We start from the raw sequence: 26,459 nt of genomic DNA, 5'->3' as shown, positions 1-26,459 counted from the left end.
ACCGCGCATGCTAAAAGAAGCTCCTTGTATGGACGCCTGTACGGTCCTAAGTCCAAATTTTTTCGGCTTGATGGTTTACTACTACTATTTTGTATAATTATGGCGGCTAGCAAAAGGTCAAGTTCTTTTGTAATATAAACACGAAAACCCTGGCATGACCTGCCTTGACTGTATTCGTCCTCTGTTTTGCGCAGTCATTTTCGTTTTCCCTAAAATTGCACGCATAAAATGCACAATAAAAAAAGTAAGGAAGATTGAAAATACCGTTTTCGGATGATTCCCGTGACCTGTCCTTGACGTCTGTTGTGGAGCGCACAAAACATGTAGATTTCAATGTTGTGAATCGCTCAATGAGATCTCCCTCCCGTTCCTCCGTCCCAGCCAAAAACCCGTAGCCGTAGTCATTATCTACGCGTACCTCGCAGAGGTTAGCATGAAGAAGCTCGATTTCCTTTTTAACTAGCGTAGATTGTATGCCAGAACTATTTGGATTACAGCTAGGGCTAGTAGCCTGCTTTGCAAAAAGTTCGGATGACATCTCGTTAGCAAGGTGAAGTCAATGAGCCCTCATGAGGACGTGACCTTTAGTAAAAACGTGGGATTCTTACCGCTGGTTATGTATAGTGGAGCTCGCAGAGCATAGTCATTTATGGAGCCCAGAGGCCACGTCCATATTTTCATGTAGAAATGAAACCGAAATATTATGTAGATTTTAATTTCGGTAATTGTCCGAATGCAACTATCTACTGCATCCGTTCCACACGTGCGTTAACAGATTATTGCACAGCTTTCACCGGTGAGAAAATGAGTACGAAAGAATGCGAAATCATCTTCATAAATGTCAACAATCATTCACTGTTATCAAGATTTAGCGACTATTTAATAAAGCGTTTTTCGTAGTCTCAAAATGATTACATTTTTCTTTAACCTCGGCTCGAAAGGTTTTTGACAGTTTAGACGGGTTTAGAAGAAAAGACGAGGCGCTGTGAAAAACATGCGCGTGTGGACCGGAACTGTTTAGTTTGGACTCTTTCTTCTGTTTTTTTTTTTTTTGGAAAACAAAGAAAGCACTGAGCTCAAAATTGTCGGTGAAAGCTTGAGTTTCCAGAAATCTTATATTAACCAAAAAAAATTCCAAGGATGACACGTAGGTGGATACATGAAACAGTTAATATGTGGGGAGTAAATTGATTATACGAAGGCAAATAAATATATCCTATTAGACGTTTGGTTGTGTAGTATCGCTGAGTATTTTTATGAGTTGTGCCGTATTTTGACGAACCCTTAGGGCGAGTCAAAATACATACAACGAGTAAAAGTACTCAGCGATACTACACAACCAAACGTCTAATAAGAGATTTATTATCCAACGCGCCAAACTGTTATTTCAGCGTGGGTGAATTTCGCAGATATTTCTGGAGTACAAATATCGCGTGATATTTGTACTTGTCTCACGCGTTATTTGTACTATACGAAGCACAGTTGGATAATAAAGGTTTTTATTTTCTTCTCGCAGAGGGCACGGTAACGAATCCTGCAATCTCATTGGTTCTTAGGGCGGTCAGTATTTTCCTATCTCTGCTCACGAGCACGGTAACGCTTTCGGGAGGTTTCGTGAATGTTTGTTCGCAACAATTGAAACAGTTTTGAGAGATGAGAAGAAAATAAATATGTTATTTACCGACTAAGGGTCGGTCCGTGTGGTGAAAAACTGTGACCTCGGACCTGAACATGCTGCCCGAGGCCGTAGGCCGAGGGCAGCATTTTCAAGACCTCGGTCAGTTTTTCACCATACAGACCTCCCAGCCGGCAAATAACATATATCTAGTATGAAAAATGCATTTGAAATAATAAAAAAGATATCACGTTTTCAGGATTCATGAAAAATAAAATAAAACACAGGGGAGAATTTCCGAACATACTTGGAAAACACCGGGCTCTGGGGTCTGTGGACAACATAAAAAGAAAACTGAATAAATGTCGTTTTCACCGCCTCTTCATAAAATACTCTATTCGCAAGTGTCGGAAATCTCAGTTGGAAAACAAAGTAATCTTTTTTGCTTTGTGGAAAGTTTTTCAATATTTCAATGATCGCGCTCTGTTACAGCCGGCCTTGTAAAATCCCTCTTTATGATGTCGGTAGTTCAATCTTTTGCAGTACAACCTGGCAACCTTCCTATTGCCTGTCTGGTCCACCCATTCTCAGTGGTAACCATGGAAACAAGACATTGCCTGCATGTACCAAAGGCGGTATCACCGTATGGATACTACTGACACGATTTTCTACGAAATTTTCAAAAACTTGGCAGAGAGTGCTTAGAACCTTCTCATTATTTTTTGTAGGATTCAACTGTGAAGTAGTTGGTTGTGAGGTAATCTTGAGAGTAGTATAAAGCATTAGAGAAGTGAGCTCATCAGTACCAATATCATCAATATCTTTAAAATTAAACAGTTAGAATAAAATGATGTCATTCCATAGCAGTTTTTAAAGAAACTTAATCAAAATATTTACATTTTTACATCAACCAATCTTACATCATATATAATATAACTGTAAGATCTTACCTTTAGTTTGCCAGGAGCTTGTGTGATAACAGACTGATCAAAAAGGTCAATGATTCTATTGAGAGAATGAAGCTTCTATCCACCCTCTTTGGCAGCTATTATGATGACATTTTGAGATACAATAATTATGCTCTTCTTATTATTACGATCACCACTGTGTATTGTGTTTAATTCCAAATAACAAATTGAGAATTAAGAAATTATTTTGAACTTTTACTTCACTTTTTGGATGTTCTTGTTTGCAAGGCGTGTCAGATGGACGACAATAAGACTGGCTTGGCTGCAAAAGATGTGGACAGTTCTTCCATGCTAGTTGTTTAGGAGTAAACTTTGCCACAGCATTGCAAGATCCTTTCTTTTATTGTCAATGATTATACACTTAAAATACACAGAAACAGCAACCTATTTGGGAGTCTTCTTTTCATTTTTGAAAGTATATGATGGAGTTGTGGCTAAGCTTGTTGAAATTTACATTTGAGGAAAACAAATTGTTCGAAAGTGTATTTTCTAAAGTAAGCTTTATAATTTAAAGCATATTTTTCCAAAGAATATGTAGTAAAAGGGCCTAAGAGGTGTACTGTTAACAGAAAAATCATTTAAGTCAGTCAAAGTTTGACTGACTGAATGTGATCAGTAGTACTTCTTTGTTATAGTCACAGCAAATGTTCCTTGATTTAGACAATCATTTGCTGAGAAACTCATGAAATAGATATGTCATGTTCCTTAAACATCTTTTTGGACAAGAACTGTGGAACTAACAATTTAAGAAACTGTAATCATAGAGAAAGCAAGAAAGAACCAAAAGGCACACAAACAAGCAAAAGATAAAATACAAAACAAGAACTCACTGAAGACAAATTGAAGACCCATTTCCAGAAGCTGGTGATAAAATGCCCATTTTTACACTGTACGTTCCAATCTGATTGATAAACCATTTACCAATCATTTACAAGACTAATGGCTGAAGCATTAACCTGTAAAAAATATAATGGAATTAGAGTTGATGATGAAATTTAGAAGGTCGGGCTCTAAATAATTCATAATTATGTACTGTTAACAAAAAATTAAAAAAACCCACTGTATTTCAAGCATTACACGTTTGTCACTGGTCTCTGTATAAACACTTTCTTTCCTAATTCAAAAGCAATTCCCAGTATCTAAGAGTTACGAGAATAGGGGATGAGAGGTGTACTGGAGGCAAGAGGGGCAGGAACTGGGTAAAATTTTAAGTAAAATTGCATAAAATTTTGCAATGAAAATAAAACATAGTGGCAAGAGCCATTAAATAAGGGTATGGGAATTGGGATGTTCAGACCCCTCTGTCCACTCCCCCTCCCTGCAGTAATTTGAAATCCAGGTTTTCCCAGCTCATGCGGTCACACTTGAGCCCCCCTTCACCAACTCAAACTGTTCTTGTGAAGGACCTGCTCTACACCATGACTAATTACTAATATGAAACCATTACATTTCCTTCTGCAGTAAGCCAAGACTACCTTACTGGCCAACTCCTAAAAGCTGCATATTTTTTTTTTTACGATAACAATGTTTACCTCTGTTTAATTTTATCGGATGTCAACTACTAAGTTTTCAATGGGTCAGTAGACTGTTAAACAGACGAACCTATCCCGGATCATAACTGCAAAGTATGAATGGCCAGCTTGGAAGCTCAATTTTTTACTGTATTTAGAATTTTACGCGGAAAAGTTCAGCAATTATCTAATTAACATTCCCTTTAACCCATGTATTTACCTCCTCTTTGAATCTGCGCTTCAATTTGCCTTTTCTTAACGTAAATTCTGGCAAAATCCGGCATATGGTTTCGGCTCCGCAACCCAGCTGATCAGAGAAGAGTAAACAATTACGATACCGCTGCATTATGGTTAGCCAAATGTTGCAAAATTCAACAACTTGCATATTTTTATTCAACAACTAATATTTATGCTCAACAAAATATATTTTTATTCAACAGTTTACAGTTATATTCAACATTTTATATTTATGTTCAACGACACACATTTTCTTTTCATATTCAACCAAAATTATTTTCATTCAACAACAATATTTATTCAACTTCAATAGCTATATTTATTTTACTCAACAAAATTAATTGTTCAACTTCAGTCCAAACCTTTTACTCAACAAAAACAATTATTCAACTTCTACCATGCATAGTTATTTAATGACATACCTTCTATTATGACTAAGTGTTCGAAAGTTCCCGGACATTCAAAATATCGTCATTCAACAAAATCCCCGTCCAGTCCCCAGTTAAATTCGCTGTATTGCGGACCCAGTGCCCCGACCATTAACGCCCATGAATAGAGATGGCGTCGGAAGACGGATCAGGGCGTGATGTTAGGGAAGAACTGACACAAATTGTGAGAGAATGTGTTCGAAATGAGATCGCTCTTCAACGATCGGGAAGTAATACCTCGTCGTTAATGAGAACGCGCCACCTTATAGCAAGTTCAGCAAGATCTGCGAGCCGAGAGATGACAAATTCTATCGCCCCGAGCGTCGTTCCATCTTTTCCCGCCACAGCCACCCCGGTTCCTTCTTCTTCGTCTTCTTTTCACAAGGGAAAAAAGAGGCCCGCAGTTGCAACAAATCATCCATGGCGCCTCAAAGGTAAACAGGAGAAACAAATGAACCATAATCTTCGTATTGGAAGGAATGGGTTTCATGTTTGGGGGTAGTTCGGGGGTAGGGGCGGGGAATTTTGTTGAATGACGATATTTTGAATGTCCGGGAACTTTCGAACACTTAAAGGTATGTCATTAAATAACTATGCATGGTAGAAGTTGAATAATTGTTTTTGTTGAGTAAAAAGTTTGGACTGAAGTTGAACAATTAATTTTGTTGAGTAAAATAAATATTGTTGTTGAATGAAAATAATTTTGGTTGAATATGAAAAGAAAATGCGTGTCGTTGAACATAAATATAAAATGTTGAATATAACTGTAAACTGTTGAATATATATATCTTATTAGACGTTTTGTTGTGTAGTATCGCTGAGTATTTTTACGAGTTGTGTCGTATTTTGACGAGCCCGTAGGGCGAGTCAAAATACAAATAACGAATAAAAATACTCAGGGATACTACACAACAAAACGTCTAATAAGTTATTTATTATCCAACACGCCAAACTGTTGTTTCTGCGGGCGAATTTCGCGGATATTTATTTACGGGGAGTGCGTGACAGAAGTATGCGAAGCGGAACGGAATTGGCGCGTTGTTGTGTTGCTGTTTCTATTTTCTTCATTAAATGAAGAAATTTTCTGGTCGTCAAGCTGTTTTTCTTCGTTCGATTCGTCAAATGAACTTGGAGCTATATTTGTCAGCCATTCTGACTCTTCGTCGTCGGAAATATGATTGAAATTGTCCGCCACTTTTTTTTTTTCCGTAACTACAATCCAATTCTTCGCTTGCGCGATGCGAGAAAACCAGTTTAACCGGTACTCCAATTACCGCGTGATATTTGTACTCGTCTATGACGTTATTCTTACTCGTCTAGGTGTAGTTGGATAATAAAACTGTAAACTGTTGAATAAAAATATATTTTGTTGAGCATAAATATTAGTTGTTGAATAAAAATATGCAAGTTGTTGAATTTTGCAACATTTGGCTAACCATACTGCATGACTGCGGGTAGATACTCGTTTACCGCTGACACGATAAAATCATGCTGCTGAAGACTGCTGAAGGGGGTCACAGAGTCTACGTGGGAATTCGTGACCCTAACATATGGGGCAAAATTTCATCAAAATTAATTTACTGACACTTTATTAAAGTTCCTCAAAACCCGAAAAACTGCCAAAAGTTGTAAAGCAAACTGGAGCTTAAATGATCGTCAAGAAATTGAAAATTTCATGGCTTTCTAAAAGTAAGCTTACAAACCCGATAGCTTCCCCCCCCCCCCAGCCTACTCTTGTGTTCCTTGTGTTTCTACTTCATATAACAATACTACATTGTGATGAAATTTTGTGGGCCGAGGCCAGGAACGTGTTCGATAATTGAGTCAGTTTGCTAGACATAACGTCTCGTAGTCACGTTCGACGCACTAAAAACTACTATAAAACGAATACAAGAATTGTAAAAACGTGTAAAATGGTATATAAAAAGTCACTTGTAAAAATGTAGCGGAATTCCAAATCGATTTCGATCAATTACGATCCTCATCAGTAGTACTCCGCCATGTTCAAAATACTCATAAATAATTGTTCATATAAGTGACTCTGAAATGTCCACACTTCTTCCAGGCTTCATGTAAGCGGTCACGATGTATCAATCACAGCTCGTGGGATTTGAAAAAAGTTCCATTCGTTCTTGGAGTTCATAAGCGAGTCTTCGTTCACATTATTTATCCTCACTCCTTCAGTTATTTGTCTCAGCATCGCGTCATTGTGATAAACCCCCGTCACATCCATTCGGAACTGCTTTACCTCTCTATTGTGTTTCTCTTTACAGTGTTTCCACAATGCAGATCGTTCTTCCTTATTGTTAAGTGATTTCGTATGCTCTTTCCCTCTGGTATACGCGCTCCTGGCTGTTTCCCCTACGTATACGCTGTTACACTGGATACACTTAATCTCATACGTCACACTTTCTCTATCACACGGTCCTTTTCCACCTGTGCTACACACTGGGCAGTCTTCTCGTCCACACTGTCGCGGTTTAAATGGGTCGGACTTTTGGAGTAGTCGTTTAATGGCGATTCCGGCTTTCTCCACCACTTTAATATTGAAACCTTGCTGCTTTATTTCTTTCTGGTATTCCTTCCGTAACCGTGAGTTGGGCGTAGCTGGTACAAATATTACTGATTCATTCCCGCCGCGTTTGTACCAGTTGGATTTCCTTTCGCTCTTTTCCTTTTCTCGTTCCACCTTTCTCCACTCCTTGGGTCGATGTAACGGTCTTTCTCCTTTTCGCTCAGCTCTTTGTCTCGCTCTAAAAGCTTTGAGGGCCGAATCTACAACCTCATATCTGAATTTCTTGCTGTACCCCGAGTATTGCATTCTCAGGACCATCTCGTTAACATTCTCTACTACTCGTTCCCATGGTAACAATCTGCTACAGTTAAGTAAGACCCGAAGGACTTCTTGGGTCAGGACTGTTCTCTTTGTACTCCAGCTTACGGCAGACCTAGCATGTATGACTGTCTTAGAAGCCATGCTCTTGGAATAAAACTCATACATGATCACTGAGGCTGAGGCTTTCTCGTCCTGCCTGTCTGTCTCTTCCCCTTTTGTTTCCATCCACACCTTCAAGTCAAGGATAGGTAGCTTTCCGTCCTGGTGTTTAGAGGGGTAATCTATTTCGAGTTGTATTGACGGGTGTATGTCGTTTCCTATCTGTTTTATCAATGTCATAGTCCTCTCATCGTCACTGATTCCTTGATCCTCAGCTACGGATCTCTCATCCATGTGAGTTTTTCCATCCTTGTACCTCATCCCAACTGGTGTTGCTTGCACAGCCATGTTGATGTCATCCACGTACCGTTTGTTCATTTTCATAACGATGGCCAATTCCTTCAGCCTTGTTGCAAATTTTTCATCCCACCAAATCATGAAAATCTGGGCCAGTACCCCGGTTAATTTAAGGCCAATTGGACCACCTCTTATTTGCTTTCTGATCTCGTTATCAAATGTGAAAACATGATTTTTCATAATCACTGTCAATACGACTCTTAATGCCTCTTTCAACATAATACGTTTCGCACGTTCATCTGGCTGTGTGACTGGTGGGTTCCACGATTTAAATCTTTTCTCTTTCTGCTCCTCACTCCCACTTGCAGTGATCGTGGGTGGTCTCCCTCTATTCGTCTTTCTCGTTGGACATACATTTGTAATCCCCATCCTAGCTAGCACTTCCGGTGATGTCGTTAATGCCAGGTACAGACCCAACTCCTGACTGTTGATACTTCGGATACAGATGTTACTCTCGTAGAAAACCTCACACACCTTATCGATTGTGAACCCAATATCAAGACTAGGATATAAAGCAATCACGTCGGTGGAGCCAATTATTAAGTTGTCGTTATCCTGGTCCTGATTAACTCTGTTCATTTCCGCGATCATGTCTTCCGTGCTCGTGCATATGGCAAGGATGGAAAAACTCACATGGATGAGAGATCCGTAGCTGAGGATCAAGGAATCAGTGACGATGAGAGGACTATGACATTGATAAAACAGATAGGAAACGACATACACCCGTCAATACAACTCGAAATAGATTACCCCTCTAAACACCAGGACGGAAAGCTACCTATCCTTGACTTGAAGGTGTGGATGGAAACAAAAGGGGAAGAGACAGACAGGCAGGACGAGAAAGCCTCAGCCTCAGTGATCATGTATGAGTTTTATTCCAAGAGCATGGCTTCTAAGACAGTCATACATGCTAGGTCTGCCGTAAGCTGGAGTACAAAGAGAACAGTCCTGACCCAAGAAGTCCTTCGGGTCTTACTTAACTGTAGCAGATTGTTACCATGGGAACGAGTAGTAGAGAATGTTAACGAGATGGTCCTGAGAATGCAATACTCGGGGTACAGCAAGAAATTCAGATATGAGGTTGTAGATTCGGCCCTCAAAGCTTTTAGAGCGAGACAAAGAGCTGAGCGAAAAGGAGAAAGACCGTTACATCGACCCAAGGAGTGGAGAAAGGTGGAACGAGAAAAGGAAAAGAGCGAAAGGAAATCCAACTGGTACAAACGCGGCGGGAATGAATCAGTAATATTTGTACCAGCTACGCCCAACTCACGGTTACGGAAGGAATACCAGAAAGAAATAAAGCAGCAAGGTTTCAATATTAAAGTGGTGGAGAAAGCCGGAATCGCCATTAAACGACTACTCCAAAAGTCCGACCCATTTAAACCGCGACAGTGTGGACGAGAAGACTGCCCAGTGTGTAGCACAGGTGGAAAAGGACCGTGTGATAGAGAAAGTGTGACGTATGAGATTAAGTGTATCCAGTGTAACAGCGTATACGTAGGGGAAACAGCCAGGAGCGCGTATACCAGAGGGAAAGAGCATACGAAATCACTTAACAATAAGGAAGAACGATCTGCATTGTGGAAACACTGTAAAGAGAAACACAATAGAGAGGTAAAGCAGTTCCGAATGGATGTGACGGGGGTTTATCACAATGACGCGATGCTGAGACAAATAACTGAAGGAGTGAGGATAAATAATGTGAACGAAGACTCGCTTATGAACTCCAAGAACGAATGGAACTTTTTTCAAATCCCACGAGCTGTGATTGATACATCGTGACCGCTTACATGAAGCCTGGAAGAAGTGTGGACATTTCAGAGTCACTTATATGAACAATTATTTATGAGTATTTTGAACATGGCGGAGTACTACTGATGAGGATCGTAATTGATCGAAATCGATTTGGAATTCCGCTACATTTTTACAAGTGACTTTTTATATACCATTTTACACGTTTTTACAATTCTTGTATTCGTTTTATAGTAGTTTTTAGTGCGTCGAACGTGACTACGAGACGTTATGTCTAGCAAACTGACTCAACAATACTACAATACTATTACAATTAATGCTACACTAAAAAAACTGATGAAGAAACAAAATAAGCAAAGAACCCATACTTCTACCGCCTCTCTCATATCGCTGGATCTGTACGGGTCCTCAAATGATCCCAGGACCGCAAATGATCCCAAATTGGACCGCAAATGATCCCGGATCGCAAATGATCCCGGACCGCAAATGATCCCAAATTGGACCGCAAATGATCCCAAATTGGACCGCAAATGATCCCGCACCGCAAATGATCCCGGACTGCAAATGATCCCAAATTGGACCGCAAATGATCCCGGACCGCAAATGATCCCCACACCGAAACGCAAATGATCCCGACTAAAAATTAAGGAATGGCACGGATGCTGAAATAGCGCTGAATTGAATTGCAGGCCAGATGGGAAAATCTAGACCGCTTTCAGCCAATCAAATTTGTGAATTCAGTAGTTCCCGCTCCTTGTGAGACACAGCCATATAATAATTATAATTATAAACCCTTTACACCCTAACATCAGTATGCATAATTATTCTCCATACTGTAATCTCTAAACATTTTCTAAGGTGCTGACAAGGAGAATTTGTTTAACAATCAAGAGCTTGTAATCTTTAGTTGGTGATCATTTCCTTTATTCTCGTGACCTTAGTGATTGATTCAGGGGTGATAATGTAAGGAGATGTTAAATGCCAGTCACTTTTCATGGATCAAAGAGTTAAACTTGAGAAATTGCTTGTAATGCATGTGAAGGAAATAGTCATCTATTGAAAGAGTGACATTAAACATTTGTCCCAAGCAAAGAACAGAGAAAAGTCAATTGTGATAGCTTCAGTCCCAACCAGTTATAATTTCACAGTGAGATTATACTCTATCAAGGTAGCTACATAAAACTTGTTGGTGAACCAGACCACTTAATATTAAGTAAGTGTAGAACAAGGAAAATTTCCTGTTCACCACCCAGATTACTAAATAATATGTACAGTGAAATGAGCTCTCTCCACAAACACTCCCCTAAAAATGCAATAATTGTAAGACAAAAGCTTTCACAGACTTTCAAATACAAGTGCATGTTTATTTAAACTGACATGCTACCAGTCTAATTAAATAGCTACCCCATGGAATAACCAATCCCGTAGCATATTTGAGCCTTATCATTATGCCATGTGTCTTTACTTCTGAAATTTTGCTCAGGATTAAAAGGAAGGGGGTTAAATTGATTGAGAATTTGTGAGAGGATTAGGCCACTCACTGCGTTCAAGTGTAACAGGCACCTTGCTAGAATCAAAAATGCCTACAATGTGTACTTTTTTTTTTTATTGATGTTTCCATGACTGCAAGCTTAATACTAGTAGGCTTGTTTTAGTGAAAAGCAGGTGTGATGAGGTTCTCATCCTGGATCAAATACACTGTCACTTTTTTGATTGCACAAAGCCTAACATTTGTAAAAAGAAAACTCTTGAAAACTGTGCTTAAGTGAAACTTGTGTATATAGGACACCTTTTCTATTATTTACAATTAGCACTTTTTAAACTACAAAGTTCAATTCCACTTTCAAATTGAATTTTAAGAAGCTCTCAGATGTGTCAAGATTGGTGATACCAGTACAAAAAAAATTAATATCAAAGAAACTGGGTACTTAAAAAAACAAACAAAAACATAAAGGTAAAATAAAACTGAAAATTATTAGGTAGTCTAAAACAAAAATAAGCTTAAAATTATCAGCGATTCAGTTCTCAGTCCGTGAGAAAGCAGGCCAAATGCTGTTCTCCTAGCATGGTATAACTTTCTGCTGAGGAAACTCCATGTTTCTTTCCTGACTCAGGATGATGGAAAAGTTCATTGTTCCACCTAACCTTATCTAGCTTTGATCAAGGGGATTCTAAGGCTGTTACAAACACTCCCAAAAAAAATGCAATATATAAAACAAAAGCTTTTATTGGTATTCAAATACAAGTGCATGTATGTTTTAAAATGAGATGCTACCAGCGTCTAATTAAATAATTTGAATATATCAACAAAGTTGAAACGGTAAATTGGCCACCGTTACGGTTATTAAAGCTGACGTTTTGAGCGTTAGCCCTTTGTCGGAGCGAATAGAGGAATTGTGGGTTGTGTGTGCTTTTAAAGGCAGAAAATAGAGCTACGTGATTAGTGGGAACATAGCAAAGAGAAAAACATGAATAAATTGGTGGAATGAAAAGCTAACGCTTGAAATGTCAGCTTTTATAACTGTAACAGTGGCCAATTTACCATTTCAACTTTGTTGATATATTCAAATTATTTCATTACCCTCACCGACACAGCCCCAAACAGTTTCTTTAGAAACTATCAGCCTTTATTCATTTGTCTAATTAAATAGCTACCCCATGGAATAACCAATCCCATAGCATATTTGAACATTATCATTATGCCATGTGTCTTTACTTCAATCTGAAATTTTGCTCAGGATTAGAAGAAAGGGGGTTGAATAGACTGAGAATTTGTTAGAGGATTGAGCCACTCATTGGGTTCAAGTGTGACAGGCATCTTGCTAGAATCAACAATGCCTATAAAGTGTATTTTTTTTTATTGATGTTTCCATGACAAGCTTAATACTAGTAGGCTTGTTTTAGTGAAAAGCAGGTCTGATGAGATTCTCATCCTGGATTAAATGCACTGCCTCTTTTTTGATTGCACAAAGCCTAACATTTGTAAAAAGAAAACTCTTGAAAACTGTGCTTAAGTGAAACTTGTGTATATAGAACACTATTTCTATTATTTACAATTAGCACTTTTTAAACTACAAAGTTCAATTCCACTTTCAAATTGAATTTTAAGAAGCTCTCAGATGTGTCAAGATTGGTGATACCAGTACAAACATATCAAAGAAACTGGGTACTTAAAAAAACAAACATACAAAAAGATAAAGGTAAAACAAAACTGAAATATATATAGTTTACAACACAAAAATAAGCATAAACTTATCAAGGATTCAGTTTCTCAGTCCGTGACAAAGCAGGCCAAATTTTGTTCTCCTAGCATGGCATAACTTTTTGCAGAGGAAATTCCATGTTTCTTTCCTGACTTGGGTTGATGGAAAAGTTTAGTCATTGTTCCACCTAACTTTATCTAGCTTTGATCAAGGGGACTGTATTGCCATTACAAATTGTTTCTTCAGTGTATTTTTTTCAGATTGTTTTCTTTCATTGGAGTACAGTTTTAGAATAGTTTACCATCTTCTTCATCTTCTTCAATTGCATCATCAAGATAATCCAATACTCCTTTGGAGAATTTTAGCACACAGCCTTTAAATGTATGTTTATTCTTACAGTCCTCTTCCACTGGTATGGTTGTCTTCACAATCCACCTGCATTGTGTGGAGTCATAACATTCAACTGAATGTTCTGGCTTTTTCTTAGTTTGGTCAAAGCCACCCAGCACATACAACCTTCCACCAAGACAAACCATGCTACCATATGTGCGGCAAACATTCAAGTCTGCAATTAACTGCCATTCATTTGTGGAAACATTGTAAACCTCGCATGTTTTCAACACAGTGCTTTCTTCATCTGCTCCTCCAGCTACAAAAATCTTTTCTTGAGTGGCAACACCAAAAGCTCCACCTCTTGCTTGTTGCATTTCTGTAATTTCTTCCCATTTCTTTTCCATAATGTCAAATCTGTCAGCTTTTGCAACACATTGGGATGCATATGGGGGCCTCCCACCCAAAAGATACAAAAAGTTACCAGATCCAATGACACAAGACTTTGTCCTGTAGTACTGAGGAGAGGAGTGAAACTCTTGCCACGAACATGACTCTGCATGGAATTTTGCAATGGTTGTTGTGGGGTTTTTTTTTCTGATCGGTTCATGTATAGAAAATAACTCTCCTCCAATGACAGTCACTTTGTCCTGAACTTTGAAGGAGAATATGCCGAAAGAGAATGATGACCAACCATTAAAGACAGGATCATACCTCTCTGCTTGACCCAAGCTATGAAACATGAACAACTGATCACGAAATCTTATCATGTTGGCTGAAAGGATGCCGAGCCGCTCTTTTGACAACCAGTTGGGTAATCTTTTCCACTCATCTTTCTGAGGGACATAACAAAAGGCATATTCTTCTCCACAAGCCACTATAGCACGTGTGTCAAGCCCTTTTCTAGGGGACTGGGAAAGATTATCACCGCTTGAAAACGTGGTCTGCTTTATAGTATCTAAAACCAACCTGAGGCAGCTAGCGTTGTCACGCACGAGTTCGTTTGTCACGACATTTAACAAATAGTCACGCGATACGAAATCCAGTCGAACGTGACGAAGCAGCTCTTCAAATCCTGCTTTCCGCTCGCTCTTGTCATGTTCAACCCACTTTTGTACAATCTGGAAAACATCGGCTTCCGTTTCAACAAAAATCTCATCACTTGAAATCCATCTCCCCACCTCTTTTGCTTCCAAACTTAGGAATTCATCCAGGACTGCCACAGACGCGAAGTTCTCGTGAATGAAACTCTTGCTGTCGCTTACAAGCTCTTCACAGTCGTATTTCTCGGCGAAGTAAAAGGTTGAAATGCAGTTTGTTGCACACATTTGTTGTTGTAAATATCGACCAGTGATTGTTTTCAAATTTGGGACAATGAGATAATTCGTTGCAGCGACTAACTCGTCGGCATTTTCTTGAGTTACTTCCACAGTTCCAGTGTAGATGAATTCCAGGACATCTTCCATTATAGATTCCGAAATCTCCTCAAACCGAACGACCCCTTCCCGATTTTCCTTCATGTCGCTCTGAAGAAGCTTGCAAAAGAACGGACTCGCAGCGGAAAGAACATTTCTGTGAGCTTTTAATTCCTGGTCATCTTTCGTAATCAAAGTTATGTCGCACAAGTGGCCTTGTTTTCTTTGTACGTTGAGCCGTTTCATCATTTCCAGACAGAAAGGATTCTGTTCAGTGACAGCGATGGGTGGAAGGTCTTCCATTGTCAAAATATTAGCCTTGTTTTCGAGGTTTGTAAGCAGAGTTAGCTGTGATTAATACGTCGAAACACGAATACGGAATCCTGGCCCACTTACTCATCATTCTACTGGTCGCGCTAACCCGCCTCCTTCTGCTATTTCGCTTGCCGATAAGCCATCAAGTCAAGCCCAAATTGCTACAAAGTTTTACTCCAGAACTGATCTTCTTGCTTGCGCTCTTCCGGTCCAAGCTATTTGTATCAATCTTCATTATGTCTACTTCAAGCCCTTGGTATTTTTAAGTACCGAGGATGTCGCGCTGGAAAGGCTGATAAAGCTAGGAAACATGCTGTTCATAATATTCTTCCGATTTCTTCTTCACGCCGGGATTGTAGATCATTAAATATTCAACTTGTCACCTCTAATGGTGTCAATCCGTCCGTTTTGAAGCCTCTGAGATCATTGCTGTCATCGAGTCTTTCTTCAAATAATCTTCGCTTTGCAATCTGTAATGCTCGCTCTATCAGGAACAAAGTGGAAACAATCATTGACCATGCTGTTGGCAATGATATCGGTATCTGTATTTTTACTGAAACTTGGTTAAACGATTTAGATTCTGTCTGCATTGCTGATCTTTCTCGTCATGGCTATTTATTCAAGAGTTTTCCACGGCAATCAAATCGATCTGGCGGTGGTACAGGCATTTTATTCCGCGACTCTTTTGATGCCACACTTCTGGACGGGAAGGAACATAATTCTTTTGAATTTTCCGAATGGATTTTGAAGACAACAAATCGCTCTATCCGTATTGTTGCTGTTTACCGCCCTCCCAACTCTTCTGCGTCGGTATTTCTTGATGAGTTTTCGTCGTATCTTGAAAACATTGTCATGTGTCCTGAACCTCTTATTATCGCTGGGGATTTCAACTTTCACATGGATTTGGTGCATAGCAATTGTGCTACAAGATTTAAAGAGTTGCTGGAAACCTTCAGCCTCTCACAACACGTAACGATGTCCACGCATATTTCTGGGCATATTTTGGACCTTATCATCACTCGATCCACCAGTGACTTAATTTTGGGTCCCATTAACGTCACCTTACCCATCTCGGATCATTTTTTTGTTGAGTGTTTTATTCGCTTCCCAAGTTCATCAATCTCTACCAAGTCTGTGTCATATCGCAGGTTAAAGAACATCGACATTGATGCATTTAAATCGGACATCACCTCGTCTGTACTTTGCAGTGACACACACTGGAGCAACCTTGGCGATTTATCCAAGCAGTACTCCTCGACTTTAACAGAAATCCTGGATAAACATGCTCCCATAAAGACAAAAACTCTTCTTACTCGTGCAAAGATCCCTTGGTTTAACGCTGATGTTCTCCAGTTTAAACGTATTCGTCGCAAGGCTGAGCGGAAAGCTCTTAAAAGTGGTCTTTCTTCAGATTGGCTTGCTTATCGTAAAATCTGTAATAGATATTCTGCTCTTCTCAAGTCTACTCGAGTTTCTTATTACTCAGATTTAATTGGTCAGTGCGCTGGTGACTCCGGGAAGTTGTTCAAATTGGTTTCATTCCTTTGTAAGGGTCCTAATGTTAATGATCTACCACCTCATGATGACCCAGTTCTACTTGCGAATAAATTTGGGGAATTCTTTGTTAAAAAAATTGAACTCATCAAAGATTCCATCAGTGATATTGAAGTTAATCCTCCTTATTCTGATACTGCTGCTCCAGCTGTAGAACTTGACAGTTTTTCGCCGTTATCAGTGGAAGATGTTTGCAATATAATCAGTACATCGTCTAATGCCTCATGCTCCCTGGATCCAATCCCTACATGGCTTGTGAAGTCTTGTCTTGACGTCCTTGCGCCCTCCATTACTCGCATGGTAAATCTGTCTATTCGCCACGCCTATGTTCCCGATGATTGGAAAACTGCAATTGTGAAACCTCTATTAAAGAAACCCGGTCTAGAGTTAACTTATAAAAACTTCCGTCCGGTAAGCAATCTAACATTCATCTCCAAGATCGTCGAAAAGGCGGTTCTTTCTCAATTGTTTAAGCACTGTGAATACAATGCTCCTCTGCCGAAGTTACAATCAGGGTTTAGAAGATTTCACTCTACCGAAACTGCCTTGCTTAAGGTTCAAAGTGATATTCTTATGTCAATGGACCATCAGGAAATTACGCTTCTTGTGCTACTGGATCTAAGCGCTGCTTTTGATACAATCGATCATCAGATTCTCCTTAATGTTCTTGAAAGCGATTTTGGAATCATTGGCTCTGCCCATAAATGGTTTGCGTCTTATCTGTCTGGCCGAAAACAACGTGTTCTCATAAACGATCGAACATCAGATGATTTTCATTTGAACTGCGGTGTCCCACAAGGCAGCTGTATGGGTCCTATTTTATTCATATTATACATATCTCGACTATATCACGTGATCGCTAACCATCTCCCCTCTGCTCACGGATATGCCGATGATACGCAACTTTATCTGTCGTTTAGACCCAATGACATATCTTCGCAAGACCACGCCATAGCTGCTCTTGAAGCCTGCATTTCGGATGTCCGCTCATGGTTGATTTATAATCGCCTGTTAATTAACGATTCTAAAACCGAATTCTTAGTTGTTGGTTCCCGCCATCAATTATCAAAAATCGCAATTGATTTCATCACAGTCGGTAATTCTACCATTCAGCCTCTCAACAGTGTTCGAAACCTGGGTTCCTGGTTTGACTCCAATATGTCCATGTCCATTCACATTGGTAAGATCTGCAGCAAAGCTTTTCATGGATTGTATAAAATTCGCCAAATTAGGAAATTCCTCAGTCCTGAGTCCACGAAGACTCTTGTTCACGCATTTGTGACTTCGCATTTAGACTATTGCAACTCCCTTTTATTTGGCGTACCCAAGTACCAGACAGAGCGTCTTCAGAAGATGCTTAACGCCGCTGCTCGACTAATTTTTAGGATTCCCAAGTTTCACCACATCTCGTCCGCCTTATATAATCTTCACTGGCTTCCTGTGGCTTATCGCGTCCATTTTAAGTTGTTACTTTTAATTTATAAAGCTTTAAATAACCAAGGCCCACTATACATAAAAGAATATCTGCAGCCACACAGTGTCAAGGGTCATCAGCTACGTTCCTGCGATCAGGGTCTCCTTAAGGTCCCAAGAACTAACTTTAAGACCTTTGGTGATCGTGCCTTTGCCCGTTCTGGACCTTTTTTGTGGAACGAACTGCCGCTTGAAATTCGAAACAGTCCAAGTGTAACGATTTTTAAGTCAAAGCTTAAGACACATCTATTCAAGCTGGCTTACAGTTTGTTTTGATATTTTGTCGTTTATCGTTTTAATATTTGTAGTTAATAATGTTGTAAAGCGCTTTAGAATATTTTATAATTTTAGCGCTTTAGAAATGTAAATTATTATTATTATTATAGGCCATTTTGCAGTTGTGTACTTAGTTGCCAAGCCTTTGATTCAGAGAGAGGCTAAAGATGACCTTGTTGTGATAGAGACCTGTATCTAGTTAGCATGATAACAAAGTGATTTACATTTGAAAGGCAGCAAGGTTTGTATCATAACAAGGTCATCTCTAGCCTCACTCCCGTTCAAAGGCTTGGCAACCAAGCACACAACTGTAAAATGGACTATTAGTAGAACTTTATGGTACTTAGGCTGCCCCAGCTTAGCAAGGGGCGGTGTCACAGTGATATGTGTACCCCCGTGATATGTGTACCCCTGCACACATATCACTAGTGATATGTGTACCCCCTCCAAGATGGCGGCCAATGATATGTGTATCCCCCACCCCCCTCCCCTCCAAAAAATAAATAATTACGGCTAACTTGTGTTAATGGACGCAAATCGTTCACTGAACCATCTTCCACAATCAGAACTGTAAAGACACGACTCGCGAGTCCGACAGTTCTCATGGGCCAGTAGCAAACATCAAACAATCTATTGGAAATATAAAGGAATCGAAATTGTCATTTAAACAAAAATATATCTTGGGGATACACATATCACTGGTGACTGCAATCGTATCGGCTTTGTCGCCTGTCTAGCACTGAAATTACTTGCTACTAGCTCCTTTACTGGCTAGTACGTAAGTGCATGAAATATTTCACCAACTGACAGCAAGTCTTATTGATTCCCAATCATATTTGTCACTGACAAATTTAAAAAGTACACAGACGACATCGCACTAGCCAGGGGATACGTATATCACTGAGATCTCTCGTTCAGTGATATGTGTATCCTCAACATATCTCGGGGTTACGCATATCACGGAAATCGTAGTAAGTGATATGTGTATCCCTTGGTAAAGCAAGCGCTGTTGGCTTTTTAGCAAATTACTAGCTAAGCTTATATATGGCTAGTAAGTGTATTATTGATTCCAAATTGACAGACGACAGCGAGTTAGTCAGGGGATACACATATCACTGCGATCGCCGTTCAGTGATATGTGTATCCCCAATACATCTTGGGGATACAATGTGGATACGCATATCGCGGCAATCGCAGTCAAGATGTGTATCCCTTGGTAAAGCAAGCGCTTTTGTCTGTCCAGCAAATTACTAGCTAAGCTTATATATGGCTACTAAGTGTATTATTGATTCCATAGTGACGACAGCGAGTTAGTCGGGGGATAGACATATCACTGCGATCGCCGTTCAGTGATATGTGTATCCCCATTATATCTTGTGGATACACTTTGGATACACATATTACGGCAATCGTAGTCAGTATGTGTATCCCCTTACTAAAGCAAGCGCTTTTATCTTCTTCCGTTTATATTTTGGATCGGAAACTTTAAAATATAAAACCACAAAATTTGTTCCTCGTAGCCACCATGTTTTCTTTGAAGCTCTAAGAGGCCCGGGTGCAAAGCTTCAGTGTTTTGTGTATCCCTACCAGGGGTACACATATCACTAATGATATTTGTGTGCGGGGATACACATATCACGGGGGTACACATATCACTGTGACAGCGGTGTCACAGTGATATGTGTACCCCCGTGATATGTGTACCCCCGCACACATATCACTAGTGATATGTGTACCCCCGCACACATATCACTAGTGATATGTGTACCCCCTCCAAGATGGCGGCCAGTGATATGTGTATCCCCCACCTCCCTCCCCTCCAAAAAATAAATGATTACGGCTAACTTGTGTTAATGGACGCAAATCGTTCACTGAACCATCTTCCATAATCAGGACTGTAAAGACACGACTCGCGGGTCCGACAGTTCTTATGGGCCAGTAGCAAACATCAAACAATCTATTGGAAATATAAAGGAATCGAAATTGTCATTTAAACAAAAATATACCTTGGGGATACACATATCACTGGTGACTGCAATCGTATCGGCTTTGTCGCCTGTCTAGCACTGAAATTACTTGCTACTAGCTCCTTTACTGGCTAGTACGTAAGTGCATGAAATATTTCACTAACTGACAGCAAGTTTTATTGATTCCCAATCATATGTGTCACTGACAAATTTAAAAAGTACACAGACGACATCGCACTCATGACGAGCTTTGCTCAAGAAAAAAATTCTCAGCAGGCATCGTAAACTGATGCCGAGGTTTGGGGAAGAAGGTGTTGGGTGGATGTCATCGCATTAATTACACAACAATGTAATTACACAGATTAGCGCCCACGAATCCACGAGAGATACGCGATTGCGTGCGAGTTAACGCGGGGTCATCTGTTGGCAATGAATATCAAAATCATGAAATGAAATGAAGTTTGCTGTGCGTGTAATGGTCATAAAATACTGCGTTTTCTCTGTTTCTGCCTGTTTCCTCATAACGACATTTCTAATCACGTAGTCTTTCTAAGATCCTTCCTTTTCACAGAAGAGGCAATACCTGCGAGGCACCGTATTCGAAAAAGCCTCTCTTTCGATTATTTAGGTATGATTCTTTCGCTTGGTTTGCCATAAAACGGTAACAAAAGATATCGCAATTTTCATGTGCCGTACGACCTGAATAACAACCGTATCGAATTTCCAGTATTGCGTCACTTGGTGGATCGATCAGTGTTCACGCTTTGCGATCGTGGTACACGATGTTATTGTTTTTGTACAAAACCTGTGGCGATCGCACGACTTGGCCTCGTATCCTGGTTAAATTCTTACCAATATTATAATATTAAACCTCGAAGAGATTTTTAATGTCGAAATGTCGAAAAGCATCATGTTTTCGATTTCGAAACCATTCGAAATGAAGTCAGAGGTAGTCGGATTTTCGACGTGCGGCTTTCCACCGGCTAACTTAACCACGCAGAGTCTTTGCAGGATTACAAGTGCATTGGTATCTACTTTTGAAAGAGGTATATGACGTTCCTTTGCGTAAATATTTCATACGCGATGTATTTAAGATATTTCCCGACGAAATCCAAAGTGTGGCGGCGCGGGAACTTCAGCCTGCCAAAGCATCGTTCGGAGTAGTGGGGTTAGCCAAGATTCCCGACCTCGTTCACGTTGTGTTCACGTTCGGTCTAATAGCTGGTCTATCTTCTTCGTAATAAAACAATCCCCGACGAACTTATTAAATCTGCGGGATTTATGACTATCGTAAATCTGGTGAACTCCGCCACACTAGACTTTGAGCCCGAAGGCGCGAAAAATTTATCTTTTGGCGCCAAACTCAGTCACGACTCCGAAGAGCTCGCTTCCTAACTTACCGAAAGATCAGCCAGAGTAAATTCCCTTGGAGTGGAACTGAAGAAGCTTCGAACACGGATTTCTCATCTCGAATCGAGCATGGAGTCAAGTTTACAGACCCCTTTTTTCCACCTCAATGTTCGTACCTTGTCGTGGTGAGGTGGCTTGAGTGCCTCAGTCAATGACCAATTGCAATAAAATTCCTATAAAAAATTCAGCTTCAGTTGGTGGGCTGTATTTTCTGCAAGGTAGAGGCCAGACTAACACGGACTTTGTCATTGTAGTTGTTGTTATGATTATTATAATTATCATTATTATTAATGATTTTGTTATTGTTATCATTATCATTATCTTTATGATTGTGATTGAATAATTTTCCAAATGAAATAGGCTGCTGAATGAGGATGGCATGCTGAGGCAAGTAGATTTTCATTTAATTACCCCCCCTCCCCCCAAGTAGAAATTCAAGTGTTTCTGATAGTTTTTCTCTTCAATAGATTGTTAGAATGTAGAAGATTTTCTAAGACACATTGTACAGAGGGCTTGTCATAAGTAGTTGTTTTCTGATCAAAACCACCTGCCTGGTTCTGTTTCTCTTGGGTAGTTAGTCCATGGACTGTAGTTATCTGATGGCAGAACTAACAAGTGGATCTGTTTCTCTTGGGTAGTCAGTCCATTATGGGCTGTTGTTATCTGATGGCAGAACCAGTCCCTATTTTTTTAAGCTCTATGCTGTCAGTCTTTTATGGACAGTTATTTTTATCTGATGGCAGTTTTAGCTTGCTCTTTTTGTTTTGAAAAATGTGTTGCTTATGCTGTTTTTCACGTATCATCTGTTATTAGTCATAGGCCCTTTGGTCAATCAGTGCTATCATTGTCCTAATTATTATTATTTTTAATTCAGCTGCTACTCTTCTCTCTTTGACACAGGGCCCACTACAGACAGCACTAGCTTAATGAAGTCCCAAAACCTTTCACAATGGGTCAACTCAAGAATTGCAGTCCTGAACAGTTTTTGGGGTTTTCCTGTCTTTTCTTGAGATTATTTTGCCCCAGTTTCAATTACTTGGATACTAATTCGGCTAGACTAACAATAACACCATTTTGTTCGTAGATAAACATTGAAATAATCATAATAGTAATATAAATGATAATAATAATGATTTGTTATAGTTATCATTATCATTATTGCTAATGCTGTTTGTCATGTATCATCTGTTATTAGTCATAGGGTGACTTTGGTCAATCAGTGCTATCATTGTCCTTAGTATTATTAATTCAGCTGCTACTCTTCTCTCTTTGACACAGGGCCCACTACAGACAGCACTAGCTTAGTGAAGTCCCAAAACCTTTCACAATGAGCCAACTCAAGAATTTCAGTCCTGAACAGTTTTTGGGGTTTGTCTGTCTTTTCTTAATTTTTTTTTGCCCCAGTTTCAATCACATGGATACTCATTCAGCTAGACTAACAATAACACCGTTTTGTTCATAGATAAACATTGAAATAATCATAATAGTAATATAAATGATAATAATGATTTGTTATTGTTATCATTGTTATCTTTACGATTGTGATCATCATTTTCAAAATGAAATAGGTTGCTTAATGAGGATGGCATGCTGAGGCAAGTAGATGTTCATTTAATTCCTCCCCCCTTCCCCCAAACAGAAATTCAAGTGTTTCTGATAGTTTGTCTCTTTAATAGATTGTTAGAATGCAGAAGATTTTCCAAGACACATGGTATAGAGGGCTAATGTCTTAAATAGTTGTTTTCTGATTCAAAACCACCTGCCTGGTTCTGTTTCTCTAGGGTAGTTAGTCCATGGACTGTTGTTATCTGATGGCAGAACTAACAGGTGGATCTGTTTCTCTTGGGTAGTCAGTCCATTATGGGCTGTTGTTATCTGATGGCAGAACCACCAATCTGTTCTGTTTCTCTTGGGTAGTCAGTCTATGAACTGTTGTTATCTCATGGCAGAACCAGTCCCTATTTTTTCAGCTCTATGCTGTCGGCCCTTTAGGGGCAGTTATTTTTATCTGATGGCAGTTTTAGCTTGCTCTTTTTGTTTTGAAAAATGTCTTGCTTACCGTATTTACTCGTGTATAAGCCGCACCCCCAAATTTCAAGCATGATTTTGAGAAAAAAATAAAAACGTAAAAAACCACTCTCACAAAAAAATATTGTTGCTTGTTAGAACTTGTGTTAAATGTTCGTGACAATTTTGTCGAAATCTAATGTTGTGTACTTGCAGCGACCTAAATAAGTTAATCAACTGTTAAAATACCTTATACAAGCCTCTCTTAAATGGAATTTCATTTTTCTTGCGAATGAGTGCAGTTTTCTTCATTACTAAAGCCCATAACGATGGAAATTTTATGTAAAACTCGAACGATACATAAATGTTTGCTTAGTAACCATGCAATAAAAACAGAGGGAAGTCTGGACACCACAGTTCATGTTCCGCATTGTTGATACTGTATTTTACACTACTGAATGATATATTTACAATTGTATTTACACTGATAAAGAAAAGGTACCTACATATATTCATTGTTGATATATATTACACTGTAAAAACTGAAACTCTTTACTTACAAGCAAAAACTATTTACATGTCCATGAATATTTGAAACCTTGTTTATCAATGTGGCAGCTTTCAACTTCGCTATCACTTTCACGGAAAAAACTATTTACATGAGAAATTAAATATTTAAAGTTCGTTTTCTCAGCTAATGTTCAATGTTCCTTGTGTAATATTGTTTGCAATGCAGCAATGTTATTGCTTAGTTAGAAACCATAAAAGTCCTCGCTATCGCTTTCGCCGAAAATGTTCTCAAACAGCTCAGGCTCAATTTCGGCTTGTTGTCGTTCGAAGTGATCTGCATAGTACAACTGGTCATCGCCGTCTGTTTCATCCATGCCTTCAAATGGATCTGAGTCAGACTCCTCCTCCCAGATTTTTTCATCCTCTGTTCCATCCAAAGCGTTGGTGATGCAGCATTTACGAAATGACTTTGCGATCATTTCTTGAGGAATGTCATCCCAGGCATCGCTGATCCATCGGCAAATCTCGTCAAGCTCGACTTTACGCATTCGACCTCCGGCAGTGAAGGTGTGTTTCCCAGCTAGCATCCAGTTCTGCCACTTTGCCCGCATTCGATCCTTGAAAGGTTTGTTGATGGAAACGTCCAGAGGCTGAAGCATGCTGGTCATGCCACCAGGGATCACCACGCACTCTGTATTGAGGGACCTCAAGGTGCTGCGGACTGGTTTCGACAGGTGTGCTCGGAATGAATCCCAAACAAGCATGGACTTTCGCTCGCTAAGGCCACCAACTTTTTTCCAAACGGTTTTTAGCCATTCCTTGACAAGTGCTTCATCCATCCAGCCCTTCTCTTGGCACCTGACAACAACCCCTTTAGGAAAGTTCAAGTTCTTAGGGAGTGTTTTCCGTTTAAACACAACATAAGGTGACAGTTTAGTACCGTCGCCGAGGCAGGCAAGCATAACAGTAAACCTGTCCTTGTCATGACCTGTGCTCACGATCGGGACGCTCTTAACTCCTTTCTCCGATACAGTTCGGTTCGTTACAATGTCAAACGTAAGAGGTGTCTGATCTGCATTGCCAATGTACTTAAGGTCAAAGTCGTGCTCCTTCCGTTTGGCTAACACATAACGCTGAAACTTGATTAATTTCTCTTCATAGTCTTGGGGCAGTTTTTGAGCAATTGTTGTTCGCCTTCTGATGGAGAAGCCAAATCGATCCATGAAGCGGTAGCACCAGCATTTAGATGCCTTAAAATGTTCCAGTCCCAGCTTTTGCGCCACTGATTTTGCTTTAAGGCAAATAACATTCGAGGACACGCCAGTACCAGCCTTGCGATTCTCGGTGATCCATGAAGCAACTTCTTTCTCAAGCTCGGGAAATGCAGCAGAGCGACCCCGTTGAGCTCGCTTTTGACGTGGTGTTTTGAGCAGCTTTTCTCGTTGTGAACGCCAGCGACGTACACAGCTTTCATCTACATTAAATTGCTTTCCAGCGGCACGGTTTCCTTTCTCAACAGCATAAGCAACAACTCTGAGTTTAAAAGACGCGGTATACGATGCCCTGGGAGAACCCCTTTCTGACATGATGACAACTGTGATGATAATTTTTGACAGAATGAAATCATGTGTGTCAAAGATATTTAAACTCTCGTGCCGATCACGTGCAAAAAGACAATAAGTAGACAAATTTAACATGTGTTAGGATCCACACTATATAAGCAATGTTGTAACCTAAGAATATTGTCAAACTATGGACGCAAAGCTCGTTAAAAGTCAAAATTTATGCAAGAAACACAAGCATTTTATGGTTCGAGGAATACGGCTTGGTTGGTAACTTAGCAACATAACACAGATGCACTTTTCGTTGATTGGCTGACAAACCGATACAAAAGCCTGGGCCTGGGCCGAGTCACGTAGGTTGATCGCAAAACAACATGGAGTCGTTTGGTTTCTCATCTGCTGTGCGTGGATATCACGTTTATAAAGATTTATGGAAGCCATCGATCGGTGAAAAACTTGTTGCTAAACAAGAGTTGGATAACCCCATGGACAAACACGCCGTGCAAGTCATGAAAGGCAACGAAACGGTCGGCCATTTGCCTCGCGAGTTCTCCCGAATAGCGTGGTATTTTCTCGCACGTCATGGAGAGATCAGTGTTGAAGTGATCGGTCGAAGACGACATTGAAAGCAGCT

General features: G+C 39.8%; 2 protein-coding genes across 2 annotated transcripts; one reads left to right on the top strand and one right to left on the bottom strand.

Moving 5' to 3' along the window:
* Positions 1–12,008: 12,008 nt before the first annotated feature.
* On the bottom strand, positions 12,009–15,266 carry LOC148719906 (kelch-like protein 40). The gene has a single exon (XM_088739231.1). It carries the CDS (start codon positions 15,052–15,054, stop codon positions 13,294–13,296), a length of 1,761 nt encoding a protein of 586 aa, XP_088595357.1. The 5' UTR covers positions 15,055–15,266; the 3' UTR covers positions 12,009–13,293.
* A 652-nt stretch (positions 15,267–15,918) lies between these two features.
* On the top strand, positions 15,919–19,977 carry LOC148719905 (uncharacterized). The gene is made up of 2 exons (XM_088737544.1): positions 15,919–17,006; positions 19,890–19,977. Exons 1-2 carry the CDS (start codon positions 15,919–15,921, stop codon positions 19,975–19,977), a joined length of 1,176 nt encoding a protein of 391 aa, XP_088593670.1.
* The last annotated feature ends 6,482 nt before the right edge of the window (positions 19,978–26,459 follow it).

The sequence above is a fragment of the Stylophora pistillata genome, chromosome 11 (assembly GCF_964205215.1).
Source record: "Stylophora pistillata chromosome 11, jaStyPist1.2, whole genome shotgun sequence".
Taxonomy (NCBI): Eukaryota; Metazoa; Cnidaria; class Anthozoa; order Scleractinia; family Pocilloporidae; genus Stylophora; species Stylophora pistillata.
Note: the sequence above shows the minus strand (reverse complement) of the source record. Positions and strands in the feature narration are given on the sequence as shown.

Coding starts and splice junctions, on each gene's coding strand:
- LOC148719906 (XM_088739231.1), bottom strand. CDS start 15,054: ATGGAAGACCTTCCACCCATCGCTGTCACTGAACAGAATCCTTTCTGT.
- LOC148719905 (XM_088737544.1), top strand. CDS start 15,919: ATGTGTCCTGAACCTCTTATTATCGCTGGGGATTTCAACTTTCACATG. Junction 17,007..19,889: donor TTAAAGAAACCCGGTCTAGA/GTTAACTTATAA, acceptor TGTTCCTCGTAG/CCACCATGTTTTCTTTGAAG.